Source organism: Armigeres subalbatus, unplaced genomic scaffold, assembly GCF_024139115.2.
Source record: "Armigeres subalbatus isolate Guangzhou_Male unplaced genomic scaffold, GZ_Asu_2 Contig937, whole genome shotgun sequence".
NCBI classification, from domain to species: Eukaryota; Metazoa; Arthropoda; class Insecta; order Diptera; family Culicidae; genus Armigeres; species Armigeres subalbatus.
In genome coordinates, this window is record NW_026943741.1 from 1,942,490 (window position 1) to 1,967,876 (window position 25,387).

Genomic DNA, 25,387 nt, shown 5'->3' on the forward strand with positions numbered 1-25,387 from the left:
ATCATTATTCAAAAACGAGACAGCTCAAGAAATATTTTTGTCAGATTTCTCTGAGAATTTCAAAGCGGATTTTAAAATGCTTGATGTTTTTAGGGAAAGCATTTTATAAGAAATGGAGTATCGCTAATGGTTTTACAGACCATCATGTGTTCGAAAAGAATCTTAAATTCAGATATACTTCTAAGATTCCAGTTTAATATTTTAGCTTTAGAATGATTTTTGATATTTTGGAAATTCTGTAATGCTGATATAATTTTCTAATTTTTTTAATCAGATTGATATAAGGTACCCCGGGGCAAGTGGGACCTAAAAAAACGCTAGTTCAGCAAAATTGTTAACGCATACTTAGAAAACAGGTTATTTCAGAACATTAACCACTGATACACCATTATATGCTTCCATTGTTGAAGTGTAGAGGTGTTGGAGGCCATTTATTCAATTACAAAAATATTGGTAGTGCAAGAAATAAATTTACCTTCAGAACCCACTTACCCCTTCAAACGGGGCAAGTGGGATCTATTCTGTTTTCTATTGTCGAACGAAACGAATTTGAGGAATGTAGATATTGTGATCATATTATTTCTGAGTATTAGTATTTTCAGATCATGGATGGAGATTGGTTGCATGTTGGACTTTATTTTTGCAACAAGAAAGGGATTATAATCTTAGCAGAAATGAAAACAAGACAACAGCCGATTTGCTGTTTATTTGGCTGTTGTCTTGTTCTTCATTGTACCAAATGTTTTAGGTGGCAAGGATGAGCTAATCTTCAATTACTTTTCGTATAAATAAAGTTTCCTTTTTTTGAACACAAATTATTACAAAAATCAAAACTGCAGAAGAAACGTTTTATTCAGCGATGCGCAGTATTTTAATTTGTAATAGAACAAAATAGCCAATTTATGTGTTAGGCTCTTTATTTATCTGAAAATCTGATGCAAAGTTTGAAAATAACAAAACGCAAGACAAATTCTGTGATTTGAGTGATTTGAGCCAGAAAAAGCAAATTGAAAATTCGACATTGTACAGTGATTCAATCTGCATACTGCCTTCAAGACAAATTCTGTGATTTGAGTGATTTGAGCCAGAAAAAGCAAATTGAAAATTCGACATTGTACAGTGATTCAATCTGCATACTGCCTTCATTACGATCAGCCGTACGGAATTACATCATATGCAATGGTCTGTATCTGTAAGAGTTGCTTGATGACACCAAACTTTGGAGAAGCGGTCGTTGTGTGTGAAGGATTTTGTGCCAGCACATATCATTCCAAGTGTGTTGGATTGTCCACCGAAGAAACAAACAGCTATAAATTAAACCGTCATATGTTCTGGATTTGTGTCGATTGTAGTAGCTTACTGCGTGATATCCGATATAGTGATAGTATGCAAGATGAGCTCCGAAAGCGTAAACCAAACTTAGCAACTCACAGAGACAACCAAACGACCGCAAATAATGTGCATGATGTGAGAAACGATATTGTTGATATTAAACAACAGATTGCTAAAATTCACAACAGCTTAGCTGATCTCGCCGCTCAACGCTCTCGTGAATCCATCTCTTCTGTGGTAGATCAACCGCTAGCCCATTCATCTCCTACATCGTCGTACAAACTCATTCGTGGATGCCGCAAAGTTGAAAATCGTATGAATTCTGCAGAAGGTCCAGTTACGGAAAAAGCAACTGACAAATTTTGGATGTTTTTTACACGAATTAAAAACGATGTCACCGAACATGAAGTCTATGATATGGTGTCCGACTCGCTTGGTACTGCTAGCAACATTATAGTGAAGAAACTAGTTCCAGACTGGAAGGATACATCACTGATGCCATTCGTCTCGTTCAAAGTTGGAATTGGTAACACCTTTCGTGATCGTGCAATGTGTTCGTCGACTTGGCCAACTGGCATCTGTTTCCGGGAATTTCGCGACAAATGTGTCACATGGGAACCATTGATTCGTTAGAATTTTAAAATATCTCCGATAATGTTGTTTTATGTTTAAAATGGATATGTACATCTATAAGTTCTGCTTGTATATCATGAGAACCATTTAAGCAGGGTTTGTGCATTTCACATATATTCATATTTGTAATATTCATCATATAGTAAATTTCATTAAGACCTTGATGTCAGATGGAAATAATCAATAAATAAATAAATAAATAAATAAATAAATAAATTCGGTTGACCTATTGTAGAATAAATAGATTATTTGCACTGTGAACAGAAGAATTTCGCATAGTTATAGTCAATGCTCTTCTTTATGCGGGAGATAATTTTCAGAAAGTAAAATACACATTTGGTAAATAACTGTACAATACTTTTTAAAAACGAATTAAAACTGTATATCTGATTCAGATCCATATGATATATGAATAACGAAATTATTTTTCATAAAAACAATTAAATAGCTTTATCGAAAATGTTATTCAAATATGTCCCACTTGCCCCATGTATGTTAAAATTCAAGGGCAAATGAAAATGGCAGATTTTGGCTTTTATAAAAAAAATAAATCGTTTTTGATGTCACACAATTATTTAGTTGCTCAAAATATTCACTTTCCATATCAATGATAAATTTAGAAACGACTATTTAGTTGGAAATTCATTGAATTTAAATAAAAGTAATAGATTTTTTAGTTTAAAGTCATGATCAAGCAATAGCATTAGTATGGTGCCTCAAATGGTTTTAATTCCAAATATTTTTGAGTCGGGTGAATTCGTTTATAGTTCTGCTTCATCTTCCTATAACATTGTTGCCATTAAAAACGTTCATCGATTCATCTGCAGTCACAGTACCCACTTACGTATTTTTACTTGCCCGGGATACCTTACGATAAGTGTGTTTTCTTGAATAGAAACAATTTAGAATTTTAGCTAAGAAACATATAACACTAAGCAGACTTAAGAGCATTTGTATTTCGAGAAGAAAGCTGGGATACGGGAAAGGATCTTAGAGGAAAGTATTATCGGTTATGATTTCTTCAATCTATGAACTGAAAAAAATATTCTTGAAATTTCTGAAATCTCTGGCACAAATCTTTCAGAAAATCCGAAAAGAAAATCTTTTAAAAGATTGATAAATTTTTGTAAACATAATTTTTGAGTTAAGACGTGATTTCTAAAACCTATGATTGTCAAGGAATTTCTGTGTTGTTATGCTGGAAACGAAGAAACGGAAAAATTGGGATTTCTGAGTTCATAAAAATTCTTTATAAAAATGTACATCCTTATAACAATTTGATAACAAAACTCATTCAAACAGCATTTCATGAATCCTAGAATTTAAATAAAATGTAAACAATTATCAGAAAAATTGTTTTTAAAAACAGACAAGAAGTTAATTAGTTGATTATAGCTTTTATTTAGTCTATCGAAACAAAACTAAAAATCAAATTCCCGGTTATTTCCCGGTTCTATCTGATTCCCGGTTAATTCCCGGTTTTCCCGGTTTTCCCGGTTCAGTGGCCACCCTGTTTCTCACTTCTCATTTCGCACTGCTCTCTACTCATTTTTTTATTTTTCACTTCTTTCCACTATTCACTACTCATTTTCACACATTAGTTCTAATTTCTCACTTCTCACTAGTATAATCTCACTTCTCACTTATATAATCTCACTTCTCATTTCTCACGTCTCACTTTTTACTTCTCATTTCTCACTTATAACGTCTTACTTCTCAATTCGCACTACTAACTCTACTAACTAACTCGCTTTTTTTCTATTCTCACTACTCACTTGTGAATCGTCAATTTTCACTTTCAACTTCTAACTTCTCATTTCGCACCTCTAACATAGTATTTCTCATTTCATCTTCGCACTTCTCTCTTTTTACTTCTAATTTCTCAATTTCCTTCCTTCCTACCTCTCACTTTGCATTACTCACTTTCCCATACGCGCAATCAAAGTTTTTTTTTTCTTAAATTATTCGTTTAAATATCAATGGGCCAAATGATCAGACACCGCATATATTGTGCACTGTTTCTGACAACATCGAGTTAGCAAGGTGAAAATGCATTGGAAAATTACTTCGACTTAGAGAATAAAGTGAAGACCCGATTTTGTCACTCTCCGATTTTGTCTACCCACGTTTTAATCACGTTTTGACCCGATTTTATCACGTCCTGATTTTATCTCGTTCCAATTTTATCTCGTTTTCGATCCGAATTTGCCACTTCATTTTTTTTTTTGAAAATTTGATTCGTTCTTTTTATTATCATAAATAATACCGCAAACTACAACGATTTTCATTAAATAACTTTTACCGCTTGAGGTATATTATGATAGGCTTCTGAGAACCTGTGAAGGATTCTGTAAGCACTTCCGACAAGAAATAACGGGTATCGTTCTTACATTTTGCCTTTTCAAGGCATAAACCAATTGCTATTGGTGACACGATTTAAAAAATTGAAAATACAGTGTCGCACAAAACTATAAGACCAGAGGCCGTTTTTCATACAAAATAACCAACTTTGGAGGACTGTGTTTCGGCTTGTAGTTGGCTAATCGAGCTGAAATTTAGGCTGAAATTTCCCACATTTTACACATTTTTGGACCATGGACTTCGAAATTACAGACCTCTGAAAGGACAAAAAATTGAACCACCTCCAGGATCTCTAAAACTAAGAAACAAGACAATAAACCGGTGGTCATGGCTCGGTTCTCACGTTATGACCCTGAAAAATTAACCCAAAGTGGTGGTCCTATTTTTGTCTTTTCAGAGGTCTGTAAGTTAGAAGTTCGTGGTCCGAAAAATATGAATCCTCGGTTAAGGAAAATTCAGAAAATACATCTCCCCCCCGGGTTTGCCAAAATTACAGCTCGATTGGGCAACTACAAGCCGAGATACAGCCCTCCAAAGTTGGCCATTTTGTATAAAAAACGGCCTCTGGTCTTATAGTTTTGTCCGACACTGTAAAAATGGTCCGATTTTGCCACATGCCCTATTTTATCACCCCAAAATTCAACAAGGGGTGATAAAATCGGGATATTACTATATCGAATAAGAGAGGTATCGACTTACGGAGGGAACGCAGTATGCTAGTTTGAAGGGATTTTGAATTTCATCTATAGTTAGGGAAAATATCGAGTTATAGAACATCGATTTAGAGAGAGTTCACTGTGTAGCAGTTTCTGTTCTTGTGGAAAAACCTGACAAAATCGACATTCCCTCAATTGCATTTTTCATTTATTTTGTTAACTTTTAAAGATACGCCTAATAAACGTCAAAGATGCAATTACATTGGATGTTCTTTTATTGATATGAATTTAATTCCTTTTTATCATACCAAAATAGTTCAACCGCTATATCATAAATACATTGCATACGAAATGCCTGATTTAAGCATGCAATAATTATCAACAGTTAACACTTTAACGCCTATGTAATTTGGGGCAATATGCTCATTTGTTTCAAACAACGACATTCCGAAAAGATCTGAATGAAAGCACAAAGAGGTTGAATACAAACGCGCCGAATTTGGATTGCTTCCGGGTCGGGTCTGTTCAGAGTTGTTACAATATTTAGAGGGACTAATCCCCCCATGCCTGGTGGTGAAATTTAATTTCCGCTCTAATCCACAGCTTTCTCGTCCGCTTGGATGCTTTAATTGGGATGCTGATTTTCCCTTCAGCAAGTTGATGATAATCCGCTGGCGCTGTCTGTCAGCGGGATATTAGCTGAAACCGAGTTGAAATTATTCAGAATTGAAGCGACAAGTATTTTTTTTATATAAATCGTTTGAATCCTAGAAGCTGCGTGGTTTTATCATGATCACAGGAAATAGACATTGAAATCTAATGTAAAGAATGTTGCATGAATCTAATTAGCAACATGTTGAAAATCACACATCAAAAATGTGTTCTAGTTCAGTTGCTTATTCTTTATTTCGATTCGAGAAAACAAAAAAAATAACCTCTTCAGTGAATTCAGTAAACAGAATTGTTGTGCACTTTTTTCAGTGAAAATGTCTCATTTTGTCTTCAAAGTAAAGTTACCTCAATTAGCGCCCCGTTAAAATAATGGACTTGACTTTTTTTTATGTAATCTTCAAAGTAACTATTCTGTTCATTCATTCATGATCGTAAGTTAGTTTGTTCAGCTGCTTCATTTGGCTCTTCTTGGCCAGCCGGCTGGAATGAAACGGGAAACACATAAATCCACCATTTCGCCTTTATGTAGCTACTGATGGCTTCAATCACATCCACTTTTCACGACCAAAAGCGGAGCTTAAAACTGCAAGCTGACTGGACGGACTCGATTGCCGCATTTCTGCTTGCAAATGAGATTCCAGAATCCAATAGCCGGGAAAAGCAGGAAAACGGAGTCAAGCACCGGTTAAAATCCGGTTTGAATTTTGCAATCATCGGATCCATGTGGTTGGGCGAAGGAGAATGCAAGAAGAAAAAAGCTCATGTTTGCTCGATGTGGTTGGAGAAGCATTCTTTCTTCTTTGAAATCGGATTTCAGTCGAGTGCATCGATGCTCGATTACTTGTTTGCGTATTCGGGAAAAATCTGAGGGAAGTTGGGAAAATGGTGTCCTACTAATGCGCGGATGAAGGGTGACCAGGATTCACAATTGGCAAGTTTGCAACCAATTTGGAAAAAAGTCATAATAGAAAAAAGTGTTCGTTCAAAATTTTAATAATGATTAAATTAATTGCCGTCGAGGAAAAGTGGCACACGAAGCTAGGTGTGACGACAAAGGCTTATTACACTTATTTGGTATATAGACTAAAGTCTAAAGTGGGAAAATGCTAAAGTATGACAGGACTCGAGAGGGATGAGGACATGACTGGACCGTTAATAGATTTAATTAAGTAAGTGCTTTGTAATTAGGTGTAAATGAACTTGGTTTATATATAAATAAATGACACTAGAATCTGATTTGAAGAGGCACAGGAACACAACGAGAAACGTGAGTGGTTTGCCAAGGGCTTAACAACTACTTAATGAAACTTGCGATTTCGATGCTGATCACCCCAACGTAAAAATAATCACTAAGCTGAAAAATAAATCAACTTTCTTTGATTTTTCAGCTCGCTCAATATCGTTCAGCGATTGTACATTAGACTGCCAGTCGCCTGCAGGGGATTGATTTCATTTTAAAATTTCAGTTCTGCACTCAAAGCTTCATCCATCTTCGGCACCGTTCCCTTGCCCCATGGGAAGTGTTTTGCCACGATGGTTCCGACAAAGGTCCTGGAAGAAGTTTCTAGAAACTTTGCTCTTTGAGGAGACACAGCGCGAATCGAAATTCAATATTGCAGAGTCTCACTTTGGAATCGCTGTGCTTCGTTCGCATCAGCTACTCCTGGAACAATTTCAATTTGAAACTCGATGCAGCAGAGTGAAGTGTGCCGATGGCCAATCGTTTCAGCTTTTAATCCCAAGATTTTGCATTTTCTATCACTTTATGTATCTCGCCGTTTCGAATCATCATTATTCTACTTTGTCTAAAATGACAAGGTTTATTTGTTCTCTGACAAAAAAAATTGATGGATTACTGCAAACTGAGTTCTGTGCTCCACGAAAGTTCAACAAATTCGAAAAACACTCAATCATCAATTGCATAACTATCAATAGGTACAATCGTGGAGGTGCGTGACAAACGATGTTTACCGGAAATTAACGAGCAGTTCAACCGTCATCGTAACCCTGACCTTTGCCTTGTGGTTCCGACCGTTGGTTGGTTGCGATAATGACCGCACAGGACAAAGGGTCATCGTATAGAGTAATGACGGCACTGACGGGACCTTTCGTTACTCAGTAGTCAGTATGATCCTTTCAGAAGCTGGCCGGGTCCAAATTCAGGATCGGTATGGGAACTTTCTCGACGTTCCAATAAGAATAGGGGGGCGCTATTTTCATGAAATGTGGAACTGGAAGAAGATACTTGCATAAGAAATCCTCCTGAACGGAGAGACAGCAATGTCTCATAAGGGAAAGCAATGCTAGAAAAAAGTAACACTGGTACAAGAGCAGCCACTGCGTACTAGTTCCAGAGTAAACATTACCCTTTTGCTGAATTATTCATTGCATTCATCAGAAATCAATATACCTCACGTGCTAGTAGTGCTTTTCATTGGCAAGTCTGCTTGTATTTTGTTATGTCTATTTCCAAAAGAATTGATGACATGAAATTTTATGATGTAAATCGTGAGCAAATTAAAACAAAAAAAAAACAACACGGGGAAAAACTTTTCGTGATGGTTTTGTTATCTTTTTTATTACTTTCAAATAATCTTTAGTTGCTAGAATGTTTTTATTGCCTCTATCGCATTCTTTAAAATTTTACAACAAAATGTTGAATATCTCTGTTTCTGAAATCATTGGAAAGATGGATTGCATGGAAAGATGGTTGTTTCTAAGGGATCGACGAAGTTAGGCATAAGTAAGTTGGGCGTAACGGACGTTAGGCATATTGACGGTTTCGTTTGACGACAAAACACGGAAAATGGTATAAAGTTTTACCTGGCAAAGACTCAGGTCGAAATTCATAATACTATATCAAAAGTCATGCAGCAATTTGATTCGTTTTCTTGGTAACCGCCTCTAAGAATAACCCTGGAACTAGGCTACTCCAGGAAATCCTTGGAAAGTACCTCCAGGATTTCTGCGGGAAGTTTGTCTTGGAATTCCTTCGAAAGTTTTTGCAATAACTCCACTCATAAGTTTCTCTAGGAATTTATCCAGGAATTTCTCTGATATTCCTCTAAAAGTTTCTTCAGGAACGCCCAATAAAGATCTTTCAAGAATTCTTTGAGAAGTTCCTCCAGAAATTCTTTCAGGATTTCTTCCGAAAGTTCTTCGAGGAATCCCTACAAAAGTTCTCCAAAGAATTCTTTAAAAAAAATTTAAGGAATTCCTCCAGAAAGTTACTCCAGAAGTTCCTTCAAGATCTTCGCTGGAATTCTTTCAAAATTTCCTCCCGTAATATGTTAGGAACTAACACTATGTATAAGAATCAAGAAAAGTATTGTAAAACTTGATTTCGGCTCCGTAACGCTTCACGGCAAATGAGCCTTTCAAATAAACGAAAGATTAAAAAAAAAGATATGTTAGGAAGTTCCTCCAGGAATTCCTTGGGAACTTCCAAAAGGACTAACTCTCAAAGTTTCTCTAGGAGCTTCTCCAAAAGTTCCTCCAAGAGTTCTTCCAGGAGTGCCTCAAAAGTTGTGCCAAGAACACCTCATAAAATTCCTCCAGAAATACCTACAAGATTTCCACCGGAAGTTTCTCCAGGTATCCCTCTAAAAAATCCTCTAAAACTTCCTCCAAAAGTTGCTACAGAAATTGCTCCAGAAGTTCCAATCGGAACTCCTCCGGAAGTTCCTCCAAGAATTCCTCGAAAAGTTCCTTAAGAAATTCCTCCTGACGTTCCTCCAGCAATTTCTCGGGAAGATCTTCCGAAAGTTTTTCCAGGAGTTTCTCAGAAAGTTGCCTCAGGAATACTTCCAGAAGTTCATTTGGAAATTTCTCATAAAGTTTCTTCAGAAAATCGTTGAGAAATTCCCTCAGAAGTTCCTTAAGGATTAGCAATCCCTCCAAAAGTTCTTCCTTAAATTCCTCCGAAAGTTGCTTTAGAAATTCCTCAGAAAGTCCTTTCAGGAATTTCTCTGGAAGTTCCTGGAGCAATTTCTTTCTTTGTAAATTCATCTGGAGTCATGGAATTTAACTAGAAGCTTTTACAGGGATTTCCTGATTTTTTTTTGATTTTTCAGATTTTCCTGAAGAAAGACCACTAAAAATTTCTCTTGGTACTTCCCTTCAAGTTTAGCCGAGAAATCAGAAATTCTCCTTCTTATTATTCTATAAGTTCCTTCAGCTCCCCGAATTTCCGTGAAATAGAATGAAATTTTTCGAACTGTCCCGGCAAAATAATTTCACGAACAGAATTGAAGATGGTATTTTTGTGGGAATATTTGAAGGTGATCCTGAAAGATTTGATTATGCAATTCCCGGAGGATTTCTTGGACAAGTTCCTGAAGAAATTCGTGAAGGAACTCTTAGTACGAAACCCTGGTGGATTTTTTGGGTTAATCCTTGTAGGAATTTTTGATGTAATTTAGAGTAGATCTCCCAATAAACTTCCTGGAGGAATTATCGAAACAAAAACCAGAAAGAGTTGTTGAAAAAATCCCATAAGGAATTTGCAAAGGAATTTCTGTTTCGTATCTTCGAAGTAATTATTTATAGGGTTTCAAACAAAATTGGTGGAATTTCTTACTTCCAGGAGAAATTATTGAAGTATTACATATAAGAGTTTTCAGTTAGAAATAAAATAACAAGGGAGTTTCCGAAGGTGTTTTAGGAGCAATTCCTTAAGTTCCTTAACCCATTAACGCCCGAATTAACTCACTTTCATGATAATCACTTGATTTTTTCAGGAACATGTCAACATATTAAAATAATAAACTTGAAATAATTTAATTGAAAATCTACGGTCACATTTTTTTAGCACGGTGGGCAATATGTGCTGAAAATGACGAAAAAATGATTGAACCGATTAAGAGTATAATCGATAGCAATTATAATCGGCACAAGCATCATATAGTTTTCGGGAGATGCAGGGAGACCGGAGAAAGTCCTTATGTTAGTTGGAAATCCCTTCTTTCACTCTCTTTCTCTCTCTCACTCTCTCTCTCTCTCTCACTCTTTCTCTCTCTCTCCCTCTCACGCTTAAAATCAATAACACAGAGATGTGTTTGCATCACACAAAACGGACCTAATGTGGAACATCCCCTGGATGAGCGACAATTACACAGGCACAAAAATGCCTCGTACGGTCGTGATAACGGTCCTTTTCCTTTTTTTTTTTGTACAGATTCCTTGCTTCAATAAAACCACACGAGCTATTTTTGTGGCTGTGTAACTATCGCTCATCAAGGGGATGTTCCGCATTAGGTCCGTTTTGTGTGATGCAAACACATCTCTGTGTTATTGATTTTAAGCGTGCTCACTCTTTCTCTCTCTCCCTCTCACTCATTCTCTTTTTTCCTCTCACTCTTTCTCTCTCTCCTCTTACTCTTTCTCTTTCTCCCCCTCACTCTATCTCTCTCTCTCCCTCTCACTCTTTCTCTCTCTCCCTCTCATGATGATGATGATGATGATGATACTACCATCTATTGTAGCAAGGCACCTGCCGATAGCACTGGCCATATCTGACAAACGATTTGATCATGATTATGCTATTGTTTGTGTTTCATCAAACTCCTGTATAAAGGGCCAAAAATGGGTGGGGTGGTTCCATAAACTCTTTCTCTCCCTCCCTCTCATATGCTTAAAATCAATAACACAGAGATGTATTTGCTTCACACAAAACGGACCTATTGCAGAACAACACCTAGATGAGCGACAGTTACACAAGCACAAAAATGCCTCGTACGGTCGTGATAACGGTTCTTTTCAACATGTAAACGTTTGTACAGATTCCTTGTTTCATGAGGAACCAAATACTGTTGAAAATATTGAAATCCAAGCTTCAATAAAACCACACGAGCTATTTTTGTGGCTGTGTAACTGTCGCTCATCTAGAGGATGTTCTGCATTAGGTCCGTTTTGTGAAGCAAACATATCTCTGTGTTATTGATTTTAAGCGTGCTCTCACTATTTCTCCCTCTCACTCTTTCTCTCTCTCACTCTTTTTCTCTCTCTCACTTTTCTCTTTCTCACTCTTTCTCTCTCCATCACTTTTCTCTCTCACTCTCTCTCACTCTTTCTGTCTCATTCTCTCTCGCTCTAAAGTCGAGTCAAGTACAAGACACTGAAGATGACCACACAGTTGTGGTCGAAATACGTATCTGCAAAGATAACGAAAATTAACTGGTGGAATTAAATGGACAGTACTTAATTCGTCTTAGACGGTTTCCTAGTTTGTCCCTACGGAAGTTCCTCCAGGAACTCCTCCGGAAGTTCCCTCAGGAACTCCTCCGGAAGTTGCCTTAGGAACTCCTCCGGAAGTTCCCCCAGGAACTCCTTCTTATATACCCTAAATTTATCCTATTTCCTTAGTGATTTCTTCAGTAATTCAATTGGAAATTCCCTCAAAAATATCCATGTCTCCTATCCCAGAATTTCCTCCAGATAATCATTCAGAAATTTTCAAGTAAACTTCTCCTGATATTCTCTCTAGAGTTACTCCAGAAATTCCACCAAGATTTCTTCATTAATTACTTTGAGGTTTTTCAAGAAATTCCCTTTAAGTTTCTTCAGTATCGCGCCCCGAGAACTCTCACTGAAAATTGTTCACTGATTTTTGCCTTTCTCGTACAACAAAGTTGTACCAGAAAGGCTTTCATTTCACTCCCAAAACGTACTTTTTATAGAGCGCTTGTAGACCCATAGTATTATATACCATTCGATTCAGTTCGACAAACTGAGCAAATGTCTGTCTGTCCGTGTGTGTGTCCGTGTGTGTGTGTGTGTGTGTGTGTGTGCACATTGAAACATTAGCCAATTTTTCTAGTACTAAACCTGAATCGATTTTGCTACAACAAGTTGCATTCGATGGGGAATGTTTTCTTCTTGTTCACTATTGAGTTGCATAATGATGGCACTTCTCAAAAAATAGTAAATATTCAAAGAGTTATGAGACATCATTATTTCGTAACAAATAAGCTATCGATTTTCTAGGTTATGTTCTCCCAAGACACAATTTATTCGAAACCGGCACACTGACAGCATAGAATACACAGCTTACACGGAAGAAAAACTTCACAAAGAAACATAGAAACCCATTAATGAGTTAAAAGTACCTATTTTAAGATTTCATGTATACACTGAAGATTCTCGTTTATTTTTTCAAAATGACCTAAGAAACATATTTCCATGAATGAATTTTAATATTGCGATCAACAGACCACTATGATAGCTTTTGATTGCAGTACACAAATTAATTCATGAATAAAAGGTGACATATGTTCTTTTAAAAGTTAAGCGTCATTTCTGCCATTTCTTTCCCTATGGGCCAATGTGAGCAGTGAGAACTGAAAATTGAGAAGTGCGAAGTGAGGAGTGAAAAGTAAGAAGTAAGAAATGAAAAATCACCAGATGATCCGAAATGAAATCAAAATGTTTTTCCAAATCTAATCTAGACTATCCTTTGAAAAGAGCTGAAATTTTTTGCTAATATTTTCAAATGGATATAATAGAAAAACGACGCATCCCACAAAAAAGTGTTGTATGGGTGACCATCGCAAAATCAGTCAAACTTTCTAGTGAAAATATCGGAAACAATCCAAATTGAGCCCTACACTGAAAAAATCAGTTTAAAAATTTTAAAGTCGATTTGCGAAAAACGCCCTTTTTATTTAAATGAAATTTTGTCTCAAGATAGGTGATTATGTTCCCTACCAACCGTCCATACATCGCAAGTTGGGCACTCTTAAGGAAAAAGTTTTTCTGACAAAAACTTTTTCTTGTCGGAATTATTTTCAGTGTATTTTCATCTGAAATTAAACCAATGAAAGCCATCGTTATAGAACCCCAAGCAAATCTATTTTTATGATACATTGTCTAATTTAGTCACTAAATATAGTTTGTTTTTAAATTAAGAGTAATATTAAGAAGGGGTTTATATCTTCAAAAAAAATATTATATTCCATTATTAGCTTCTTTAGTTGCGACTAGCCACCCTATAACCAGAGACCGGCGGAGTGAAAAACTGTCGAAATGGCAACGTATGAAAATGCATGAAATCATGACAATGATACTGGCAGCACTTGAACTTTTTGCTTGCTTCTTATGGAAGCAAAAAGTAAACAAGTCGAAATGGAACCACTTTTGACGGTTCGATTGGAACCAAGATGGCATCTTCGCCGATCTCTTATTCTAGTATTTCTAGTTGCGACCAGTTACGACCAAAACATTGTACTCTGCCTGACTGTACATGAATACTTAATATGAGTATATTATGTATACATATGTTAAATCCACCCCTTAAAGACACTGAAAAAATCAATTCCGTCAAGAAAAAGTTTTTGTAAGAAATTTTTTTTCCCTTCAAAGTGCCCAGCTTGCGATGTATGGACGGTTGGTAGGGAACATAATCACCTATCTTGAGACAAAATTTCGTCCAAATCGAAAAGGGCGTTTTTTTGCAAATCGACTTTTAATTTTTTTAAATCGATTTTTTTTAGTGTAGGGTTCAATTTTGAGTTTTTCAAAAAGTTTTATTAGAAAGTTTGACTGATTTTGCGATAGTCACCCATACAACACTTTTTTGTAGGAAGGGTCGTTTTTCGATTATATCCATTTGAAAAAATCAGTAAAAACAAGTTTGACCCTTTTCAAAAGATAGTCTGAATCAAATTTGAAAAAACTAAGTATGCACTTTTCTTTTAACTGCACTTCTTAAATATTGACCAATAAATTTACAAAAAGTCAACTTAAACAATCAGAACACTTGCAAGTTCCCAAAAAGTTCTATTTTGGCTTTACGCATTTTATTACATTTCCCGCATAACTTTTCAAAAGGACCTAAGTAAATTTTTTTCATGAATTCTCGTTAACTTTTCAAAGGACGTAGTAATATTTTTTCATGAATTAATTTGAATACTGCAATCAATAGCTTTCCTTTTGTTCTGTTGATTGCAGTACTCAAATTAGTTCATGAAAAAAATGTTACTTAGGTAAATTATGCGAGATCTATAGTACAGCAGAAAGTCCATTGCTGATAAACGTTCATTTCGAACAATACACCGCAGATTGCTGGTTAATTTTTTTTTGACATATACTCTGTCTCGCTCAAACCAACAGCGAATAATCTAGCGACTACTTTAACGAACTATTTAAGGAACAGCTACTTTAACCGACCGTGTCCATTTAGCAAGTACGGTGTTGAACATAATCTGGAAATTAAAATAACACTTTAATAAAGTTTAAAAAAACTGAGCAAGTAACCGCACAATATTGAGTAAAACAAATTAAGGGCGTAGCATTACTGCACGCGGTGAATGAATTTCGCACCGTGTATATAACTGACAGCATGAATGTTTGTGTTGCTTCTTTCGTGCTTTATTGATGATGCTAACCTCTCAAGCAAAGTTTTCCAAAGCTTCAAATGTGGAACACGAAAACTAATGGACGAACACACACGCGCTAGAGACCCGAGGCCGATGACTTCATCCGCCTCAACACAGCTGTAAAAGTTTCGTCGTTGGAAATAAAAATCGCATACCTACGTACATGCTTTCTCGTGCGCTCGTTACGTTTGCTGCCATTTTGTTTCATGCTTTGGAAGGAAAGAAGAGGCGTGCAGTTAGCCACTGCTTTTTGGTTTGGGTGGTTTGGTTGGTTTGGGTGGAATGATGATGTAGTTTGGGCATATGGGTGATTTCATACACCTCCTTATTTCCATGTTATGCGGCTTTTTCATTTATATTTATGTGAATTGTTGGTTTCATTTTAGCAAATGTACTTGTACAATTATTACACAAAGGGATGCAAAATCAATGTATGACATACAACTAGTATTATTGAACTTTAATATTTATTACATTGGTGAAAAAACACTACGTGGGAATCAGGAAAGTTGGAAACATATCGAATTTCAATCCATATGTATTTTTCAAAACGCGCCGTTGCGCTAATCATTGTACTATCGCACGATCGCATATTTGTAACATATGCATTTTTTCCTTTCTCGTACAACAAAGTTGTACCGAAAGGCTATATGATTGCTTAAAAAACTTGATAGAAGGCCCGGAGACCCATAGTGTTATATACCGATCGACTCAGCTCGACAAACTGAGGTGACGTCTGTTTTTGTGTATGTGTACAAATTTTGTAGGCACACTTTTAGAACTTAGAATTATCCGATTTACTCGCAACAAGTTGCATTCGACGGGGAATTGTTTGCTATTGGAAATGGGCCCGATCATTGCTTTTCGGAATTATTGAAAATCATTGTTTTTCCCCAAAGGTCCCCTTGAAAATTCAAAGAACAATTTTTTGAATGGTGGCAAGGCAAAAATATTAAAAATGATCGAAAAATGTGATCTATTCCCCAAAGAGCTTTTTGACCTTTCTAATGTGATTTTTCAATATATTTTATAATGCACGAGAAAGGCATCATCACTGCTAGGTGGATTAATCTGGGTTTTTTCTTGGGAGCTGTTCCGGAAATTTAAATGCATCTGTAAAGGCATCTGTAAATCCATCTGCTTATTTCTCCAGATATTCTTCCGAACATTTCTTCAAAATCCTCCGGAATTACCCCCAAAAAATCCCCATGAAAATCCTTTGGATTTTCCCGGAAGATCCTGCTGGAATTCTCGAAAATGCAAAAAATACTCCAAAATCCCTTTAGGATTTCCTGAGATTTTTTTTTAGGAGCTCGCTGCAATATCTTAAAAAACAACCCAGGAAGTTGTTCTAGAAACTCTTTCACTTTTCCTTCCAGAAATTCCGTCATGAATTCTCTCAAAAATTCCGTCAAGAATTACCCCGGAATTTATTTTAAGAACTCCTCCAAAAATTCCTTCAGAAATCCCTTTATAAGTTACGACTAAAATTTCTTCAACAATTCCCAGGGAATTCGTTTCGGAATTTTCACAGAAATTTCTCAAGATATTCTGCAGAAAATTCCTCCAAGAACTACTCCGGGAAGCTCCTTTTCAGGAAGAATTTTAGGAGTATCCGATGGAGTTCCCAAAGGATTTCTTGGAGAATTTCCTAAAGTAATTCCTGAAGAAAACCGCGATTGAGTTCCTGGTTTGGAGGAATTTTTGGATAAATTCTTGATGAATTTTCTGATGGATTTCCTGGCGGAATTTCTAGAAGAGTAGCTGAGGCTCGGAAGCCTCCTTACAAGAGGCCTGGAAGCATCCTTCCGAGAGGCTCGAAGCCTCCTTCCGAGAAGCCTGGAAGCCTCCTTCCGAGAAGCCTGGAAGCCTCCTTCCGAGGCTCAGGAAGCCTCCTTCCAAGAGGCTCAAGCCTCCTTTCGAGAGGCTCGGAAACCTCCTTTCGAGAGGCTCGGAAGCCTTCTTCCGAGAGGCTCGGAAGCCTTCTTCCGAGAGGCTCGGAAGCCTTCTTCCGAGAGGCTCGGAAGCCTCCTTCCAAGAGGCTCGGAAGCCTCCTTCCAAGAGGCTCGGGCCTCCTCCAAGAGGCTCAGAAGCCTCCTTCCAAGAGGCTCGGAAGCCTCCTTCCAAGAGGCTCAGGCCTCCTTCCAAGAGGCTCGGAAGCCTCCTTCCAAGAGGCTCAGAAGCCTCCTTCAAGAGGCTCAGAAGCCTCCTTCCAAGAGGCTCGGAAGCCTCCTCCAAGAGGCTCAGGCCTCCTTCCAAGAGGCCTGGAAGCCTCCTTCCAAGAGGCTCAGAAGCCTCCTTCCAAGAGGCTCGGAAGCCTCCTTCCAAGAGGCTCAGGAAGCCTCCTTCCAAGAGGCTCAGAAGCCTCCTCCAAGAGGCTCAGAGCCTCCTCCAAGAGGCTCAGGAAGCCTCCTCCTTCCAGAGGCTCAGGCCTCCTTCCAAGAGGCTCAGAAGCCTCCTTCCAAGAGGCTCTGGAAGCCTCCTTCCAAGAGGCTCGGAAGCCTCCTTCCAAGAGGCTCAGAGCCTCCTTCCAAGAGGCTCAGAAGCCTCCTTCCAAGAGGCCCGGAAGCCTCCTCCAAGAGGCCTGGAAGCCTCCTTCCAAGAGGCTCAGGCCTCCTTCCAAGAGGCTCTGGAAGCCTCCTTCCAAGAGGCTCAGAAGCCTCCTTCCAAGAGGCTCGGAAGCCTCCTTCCAAGAGGCCTGGAAGCCTCCTCCAAGAGGCTCGGAAGCCTCCTTCCAAGAGGCTCAGGCCTCCTTCCAAGAGGCTCCAGCCTCCTTCCAAGAGGCTCTGGAAGCCTCCTTCCAAGAGGCCTGAAGCCTCCTTCCAAGAGGCCTGGAAGCCTCCCTTCCAAGAGGCCCGGAAGCCTCCTTCCAAGAGGCTCGGAAGCCTCCTTCCAAGAGGCTCAGAAGCCTCCTTCCAAGAGGCCTCGGAAGCCTCCTTCCAAGAGGCTCAGGAAGCCTCCTTCCAAGAGGCTCAGAAGCCTCCTTCCAAGAGGCTCAGAAGCCTCCTTCCAAGAGGCCTGGAAGCCTCCTTCCAAGAGGCTCAGAAGCCTCCTTCCAAGAGGCTCGGAAGCCTCCTCCAAGAGGCTCAGGAAGCCTCCTCCAAGAGGCCCGGAAGCCTCCTTCCAAGAGGCCTCAGAAGCCTCCTTCCAGAGGCTCAGGCCTCCTCCAAGAGGCTCGGAAGCCTCCTTCCAAGAGGCTCGGAAGCCTCCTTCCAAGAGGCTCAGGCCTCCTTCCAAGAGGCTCGGAAGCCTCCTTCCAAGAGGCTCAGGCCTCCTTCCAAGAGGCTCTGGAAGCCTCCTTCCAAGAGGCTCGGAAGCCTCCTTCCAAGAGGCTCAGGAAGCCTCCTTCCAAGAGGCTCAGAGCCTCCTTCCAAGAGGCTCGGAAGCCTCCTTCCAAGAGGCTCAGAGCCTCCTTCCAAGAGGCTCGGAAGCCTCCTTCCAAGAGGCTCAAGCCTCCTTCCAAGAGGCTCGGAAGCCTCCTTCCAAGAGGCTCGGAAGCCTCCTTCCAAGAGGCTCAGAAGCCTCCTTCCAAGAGGCCTGGAAGCCTCCTTCCAAGAGGCTCGGAAGCCTCCTTCCAAGAGGCTCAGAAGCCTTCTTCCAAGAGGCCTGGAAGACCTCCTTTCAAGAGGCTCAGAGCCTCTTTCCAAGAGGCTCAGAAGCCTCCTTCCAATAAGCTCAGAAGCCTCCTTTCAAGAGGCATGGAAGCCTCCTTCAAGAGGCATGGAAGCCTCCTTTCAAGAGGCATGGAAGGAGGCATGGAAGCCTCCTTTCAAGAGGCATGGAAGCCTCCTTTCAAGAGGCATGGAAGCCTCCTTTCAAGAGGCATGGAAGCCTCCTTTCAAGAGGCATGGAAGCCTCCTTTCAAGAGGCACCGAAGTCTCCTTTCAAGAGGCACGGAAGCCTCCTTTCAAGAGGCACGGAAGCCTCCTTTCAAGAGGCATGGAAGCCTCCTTCAAGAGGCATGGAAGCCTCCTTTCAAGAGGCATGGAAGCCTCCTTTCAAGAGGCATGGAAGCCTCCTTTCAAGAGGCATGGAAGCCTCCTTTCAAGAGGCATGGAAGCCTCCTTTCAAGAGGCTCAGGCCTCCTTTCAAGAGGCTCAGAGCCTCCTTTCAAGAGGCTCGGAAGCCTCCTTTCAAGAGGCTCAGAAGCCTCCTTTCAAGAGGCTCGAAGCCTCCTTTCAAGAGGCTCAGAAGCCTCCTTTCAAGAGGCTCAGAGCCTCCTTTCAAGAGGCTCAGGAAGCCTCCTTTCAAGAGGCTCAGAAGCCTCCTTTCAAGAGGCTCAGGCCTCCTTTCAAGAGGCTCGGAAGCCTCCTTCAAGAGGCTCAGAAGCCTCCTTCAAGAGGCCCGGAAGCCTCCTTCCAAGAGGCTCAGAAGCCTCCTTCCAAGAGGCTCAGAAGCCTCCTTCCAAGAGGCCTCGGAAGCCTCCTTCCAAGAGGCTCAGGAAGCCTCCTTCCAAGAGGCTCGGAAGCCTCCTTCCAAGAGGCTCGGAAGCCTCCTTCAAGAGGCTCAGAAGCCTCCTTCCAAGAGGCTCAGAAGCCTCCTCCAAGAGGCTCAAGCCTCCTTCCAAGAGGCTCGGAAGCCTCCTTCCAAGAGGCTCAGGCCTCCTTCCAAGAGGCTCAGAAGCCTCCTTCCAAGAGGCTCGGAAGCCTCCTTCCAAGAGGCTCAAGCCTCCTTCCAAGAGGCTCAGGAAGCCTCCTTCCAAGAGGCTCAGCCTCCTCCAAGAGGCCTGGAAGCCCTCCAAGAGGCTCGGAAGCCTCCTTCCAAGAGGCTCGGAAGCCTCCTTCCAAGAGGCTCTGAAGCCTCCTTCCAAGAGGCTCAGAAGCCTCCTTCCAAGAGGCTAGGAAGGCTCCTTCCAAGAGGCTCAGGAAGCCTTCTTCCAAGAGGCATGGAAGACCTCCTTTCAAGATGCTCGGAAGCCTCTTTCCAATAGGCTCAGAAGCCTCCTTCCAAGAGGCGCAGAAGCCTTCTTTCAAGAGGCTTGGAAGACTCCTTTCAAGAGGCTCAGAAGCCTCGTTTGAAGAGGCCTTCTTTCAAGAAGCTCGGAAGCCTCCTGCCAATAGGCTCGGAAATCTCCTTTTAAGAGGCTCGGAAGCCTCCTTCCAAGAGGTTCGGAAGCCTCCTTCCAAGAGGTTCGGAAGCCTCCTTCCAAATGGCTCGGAAGCCTCCTTCCAAGAGGGTCAGAACCATCCTTCCAAGATGCTCGGAAGCCTTATTTCAAGAGGCTTGGAACCTCCTTCCAGGAGGGTCAGAACCCTCCTTCCAAGAGGCTCAGAACCCTTCTTCCAAGAGGCTCGGAAGCCTCCTTCCAAGAGATTCGGAAGCCTCCTTCCAAAGGGCCCGGAAGCCTCCTTCCAAGAGGCTCAGAACCCTCCTTCCAAGAGGCTCAGAAGCCTCCTTCCAAGAGGCCCGGAAGCCTCCTTCCAAGAGGCTCAGAAGCCTCCTTTCAAGAGCCTCCTTCAAGAGCTCGGAAGCCTCCTTTCAAGAGGTTCGGAAGCCTCCTTTCAAGAGGTTCGGAAGCCTCAGTCCAAGAGGCTCAGGCCTCCTTCCAAGAGGCTCAGAAGCCTCCTTCCAAGAGGCTCGGAAGACTTCTTCAAAGAGGCTCGGAAGACTTCTTTCAAGAGGTTCGGAAGCCTCTTTCCACAGGCTCAGAAGCCTCCTTCCAATAAGCTCAGAAGCCTCCTTTCAAGAGGCATGGAAGCCTCCTTTCAAGAGGCATGGAAGCCTCCTTTCAAGAGGCATGGAAGCCTCCTTTCAAGAGGCATGGAAGCCTCCTTTCAAGAGGCATGGAAGCCTCCTTTCAAGAGGCATGGAAGCCTCCTTTCAAGAGGCATGGAAGCCTCCTTTCAAGAGGCATGGAAGCCTCCTTTCAAGAGGCATGGAAGCCTCCTTTCAAGAGGCATGGAAGCCTCCTTTCAAGAGGCATGGAAGCCTCCTTTCAAGAGGCATGGAAGCCTCCTTTCAAGAGGCATAGAAGCCTCCTTTCAAGAGGCATGGAAGCCTCCTTTCAAGAGGCTCGGAAGCCTCTCTTCAAGAGGCTCGGGAGCCTCCCTTTCGAGAGGCTCGGGAGCCTCCCTTTCGAGAGGCTCGGGAGCCTCCCTTTCGAGAGGCTCAGGCCTCCTTTCAAGAGGCTCGGAAGCCTCCTTTCAAGAGGCTCAGGCCTCCTTTCAAGAGCTCCAGGCCTCCTTTCAAGAGGCTCAGAAGCCTCCTTTCAAGAGGCTCAGAAGCCTCCTTTCAAGAGGCTCAGAAGCCTCCTTTCAAGAGGCTCAGGAAGCCTCCTTCAAGAGGCTCAGAAGCCTCCTTTCAAGAGGCTCAGAAGCCTCCTTTCAAGAGGCTCAGAAGCCTCCTTTCAAGAGGCTCAGGCCTCCTTTCAAGAGGCTCAAGCCTCCTTCCAAGAGGCTCGGAAGCCTCCTTCAAGAGGCTCAGAGCCTCCTTCCAAGAGGCCCGGAAGCCTCCTTCCAAGAGGCTCAGAAGCCTCCTTCAAGAGGCTCAGAAGCCTCCTTCCAAGAGGCTCAAGCCTCCTTCAAGAGGCTCAGAAGCCTCCTTCAAGAGGCTCGGAAGCCTCCTTTCAAGAGGCCTGGAAGCCTCCTTTCAAGAGGCTCAGGCCTCCCTTTCAAGAGGCTCAGAAGCCTCCTTTCAAGAGGCTCAGAAGCCTCCTTTCAAGAGGCTCGGAAGCCTCCTTTCAAGAGGCTCGGAAGCCTCCTTTCAAGAGGCCTGGAAGCCTCCTTTCAAGAGGCTCAGGCCTCCTTTCAAGAGGCCTGGAAGCCTCCTTTCAAGAGGCTCAGAAGCCTCCTTTCAAGAGGCTCAGGAAGCCTCCTTCAAGAGGCTCAGGAAGCCTCCTTTCAAGAGGCTCAGAGCCTCCTTTCAAGAGGCTCAGAGCCTCCTTTCAAGAGGCTCAGAAGCCTCCTTTCAAGAGGCTCAGAAGCCTCCTTTCAAGAGGCTCAGAAGCCTCCTCCTTTCAAGAGGCTCAGAAGCCTCCTTTCAAGAGGCTCAGGCCTCCTTTCAAGAGGCTCAGAAGCCTCCTTTCAAGAGGCTCAGGAAGCCTCCTTTCAAGAGGCTCAGGCCTCCTTTCAAGAGGCTCAGGAAGCCTCCTTTCAAGAGGCTCAGAGCCTCCTTTCAAGAGGCTCAGAAGCCTCCTTTCAAGAGGCTCAGGAAGCCTCCTTTCAAGAGGCTCGGAAGCCTCCTTTCAAGAGGCTCAGGAAGCCTCCTTTCAAGAGGCTCAGAAGCCTCCTTTCAAGAGGCTCAGAGCCTCCTTTCAAGAGGCTCAGGCCTCCTTTCAAGAGGCTCAGAAGCCTCCTTTCAAGAGGCTCAGAAGCCTCCTTTCAAGAGGCTCAGAGCCTCCTTTCAAGAGGCTCCAGAAGCCTCCTTTCAAGAGGCTCAGAAGCCTCCTTTCAAGAGCTCAGGAAGCCTCCTTTCAAGAGGCTCAGAAGCCTCCTTTCAAGAGGCTCAGAGCCTCCTTTCAAGAGGCTCAGAGCCTCCTTTCAAGAGGCTCAGGAAGCCTCCTTTCAAGAGGCTCGGAAGCCTCCTTTCAAGAGGCTCAGGCCTCCTTTCAAGAGGCTCGGAAGCCTCCTTTCAAGAGGCTCAGGAAGCCTCCTTTCAAGAGGCTCCAGAAGCCTCCTTTCAAGAGGCTCAGAGCCTCCTTTCAAGAGGCTCAAGCCTCCTTTCAAGAGGCTCAGAAGCCTCCTTTCAAGAGGCTCAGAAGCCTCCTTTCAAGAGGCTCAGAGCCTCCTTTCAAGAGGCTCAGAAGCCTCCTTTCAAGAGGCTCAGAAGCCTCCTTTCAAGAGGCTCAGAGCCTCCTTTCAAGAGGCTCAAGCCTCCTTTCAAGAGGCTCAGAAGCCTCCTTTCAAGAGGCTCAGAAGCCTCCTTTCAAGAGGCTCAAGCCTCCTTTCAAGAGGCTCAGAGCCTCCTTTCAAGAGGCTCAGAAGCCTCCTTTCAAGAGGCTCAGGCCTCCTTTCAAGAGGCTCAGAAGCCTCCTTTCAAGAGGCTCAGAGCCTCCTTTCAAGAGGCTCAGAAGCCTCCTTTCAAGAGAGCTCAGGAAGCCTCCTTTCAAGAGGCTCGGAAGCCTCCTTTCAAGAGGCTCAGAGCCTCCTTTCAAGAGGCTCGGAAGCCTCCTTTCAAGAGGCTCAGAAGCCTCCTTTCAAGAGGCTCAGAGCCTCCTTTCAAGAGGCTCAGAAGCCTCCTTTCAAGAGGCTCAGAAGCCTCCTTTCAAGAGGCTCAGAAGCCTCCTTTCAAGAGGCTCAGAGCCTCCTTTCAAGAGGCTCAGAAGCCTCCTTTCAAGAGGCTCAGAAGCCTCCTTTCAAGAGCTCCAGAAGCCTCCTTTCAAGAGGCTCAGAAGCCTCCTTTCAAGAGGCTCCAGGAAGCCTCCTTTCAAGAGGCTCAGAAGCCTCCTTTCAAGAGGCTCAGAAGCCTCCTTTCAAGAGGCTCCAGAAGCCTCCTTTCAAGAGGCTCAGGCCTCCTTTCAAGAGGCTCAGAGCCTCCTTTCAAGAGGCTCAGAAGCCTCCTTTCAAGAGGCTCAGGAAGCCTCCTTTCAAGAGGCTCAGAAGCCTCCTTTCAAGAGGCTCAGGAAGCCTCCTTTCAAGAGGCTCGGAAGCCTCCTTTCAAGAGGCTCAGAGCCTCCTTTCAAGAGGCTCAGGAAGCCTCCTTTCAAGAGGCTCAGAAGCCTCCTTTCAAGAGGCTCAGGAAGCCTCCTTTCAAGAGGCTCAGGCCTCCTTTCAAGAGGCTCAGAAGCCTCCTTTCAAGAAGCTCGGAAGCCTCCTTTCAAGAGGCTCAGAAGCCTCCTTTCAAGAGGCTCAGTAGCCTCCTTTCAAGAGGCTCGGAATTCTTCTTTCAAGAGGCTTGGAAGCGTCCTTTTAAGAGGCTCGGAGCCTCCTTTCAAGAGGCTCAGAAGCGTCCTTTCAAGATGCTCAGGAAGACTCCTTTCAAGAGCTCAAGCCTCCTTTCAAGAGGCTCAGAGCCTCCTTTCAAGAGGCTCGGAAGCCTCCTTTCAAGAGGCTCAGAAGCCCCCTTTCAAGAATCCCAGAAGCCTCCTTTCAAGAGGCTCGGAAGTCTCCTTTCAAGAGGCTCGGAAGTCTCCTTTCAAGAGGCTCGGAAGCCTCCTTCCAAGAGGCTTGGAAGCCTCCTTCCAAGAGGCTCGGAAGCCTCCTTCCAAGAGGCTCGGAAGCCTCCTTTCAAGAGGCTCGGAAGCTTCCTTTCAAGAGGCTCGGAAGCTTCCTTTCAAGAGGCTTGGAAGCCTCTTTTCAAGAGGCTCGGAAGCCTCCTTTCAAGAGTCGATTCCATTTACAGGCGCCTCTCTACATCTCGATATTGAAGGAACCATCTAGATAAAAAGCTTATTGCTCTGAAAAATGACAACAAAACAAATGTCATCTTATGTTTTTCTGTCGTAATCTGAGAAAGTGACGTAAGCGCCAAATTACAACATGCATGTTTTCCATTTTTCTGTTGAAGAGCTTGATGAGTACTACTCGCTAACACCATTTTTGGAAAATGGCGTATACGTCATTTTTTCATATTACGGCAGTTTTGGTGTGTTCATTATTGTCCAAAGATTGTCTAGAAGCCTGGAAATTCTAATATATTGACGTAGGGAGAGAGAATTCTGAGCAAAATATGGACAGAATGGATTGAATATAGATTGAAAGGATATGAAACATTGAGATGTAGAGAGTCGACTATATTGCTGGCCTACAGTGACAAAAAGTGACTTAAACCATATTTTTTTTAAGTTTCTAGCGCTTCTTTTCAATTGTAGCGCAATATTGTATATCTGCTTCAACAATAGAAGAGAATTATTACAATTACATAAATAATAAGGTAACCTCCATTTGAAGTTTTGGTGAAAATTGCATAATTTGACAGAAATTAATGCTACAATTTTACTTTTAGAAAATAATTAGAAATTTTTAAATGTGTGCAAATTGTCTCTGCATCAACTTACTTCCGCAAAATTCCCTCCTAGGGGTCCGACTCGGCCCAGTGCTTCCAGCAGACTTCTACCGGTCCAGGAGTCGTTCAAACTGATACTGACCGCACCATTGACCACTGCTCCGTTGCTTATCAAGGACGATGCACTTCGACCGGCTATGTCTGTATTGTTGCCTTTCATATACGATGGTTGGTAGGAAATCGTAGTTCTAATATTGATCGATTCGACGACACACGTAAAGCCAAAACAAATACACGTATTCGCGATCGGTGGCCATAACACACCAGTCAGTGGTGCTGCAGTGATTGACGACTATCGCGTCCCGAGGGTGCCGGCGGACTGGCTCCGTCCCGCTGGCAGGCGGTGATCTATGATTATCATCACTTTTGCTGAGTGCTGCAATGTAGTGTGGGAGGAAAAGGGGTGCAAATCACATG

At 42.2% G+C, this 25,387-nt stretch overlaps 1 protein-coding gene across 7 annotated transcripts in view; it reads right to left on the minus strand.

Annotated features, from left to right (window-relative positions):
- Nucleotides 1-25,387, minus strand: part of LOC134204861 (zinc finger C2HC domain-containing protein 1C-like) — a 183,313-nt gene that overhangs the window by 47,746 nt on the left and 110,180 nt on the right. The window contains exon 1 of one of the 7 annotated variants that reach the window (XM_062679671.1): nucleotides 24,963-25,151. The exons of the other annotated variants lie outside the window; for them this stretch is intronic. Coding sequence (XP_062535655.1) covers nucleotides 24,963-25,130 — 168 coding nt within the window. The 5' untranslated portion in view covers nucleotides 25,131-25,151. Of the gene's footprint in view, nucleotides 1-24,962; nucleotides 25,152-25,387 lie in introns of those variants that run through there. 7 annotated transcript variants of the gene reach the window in all.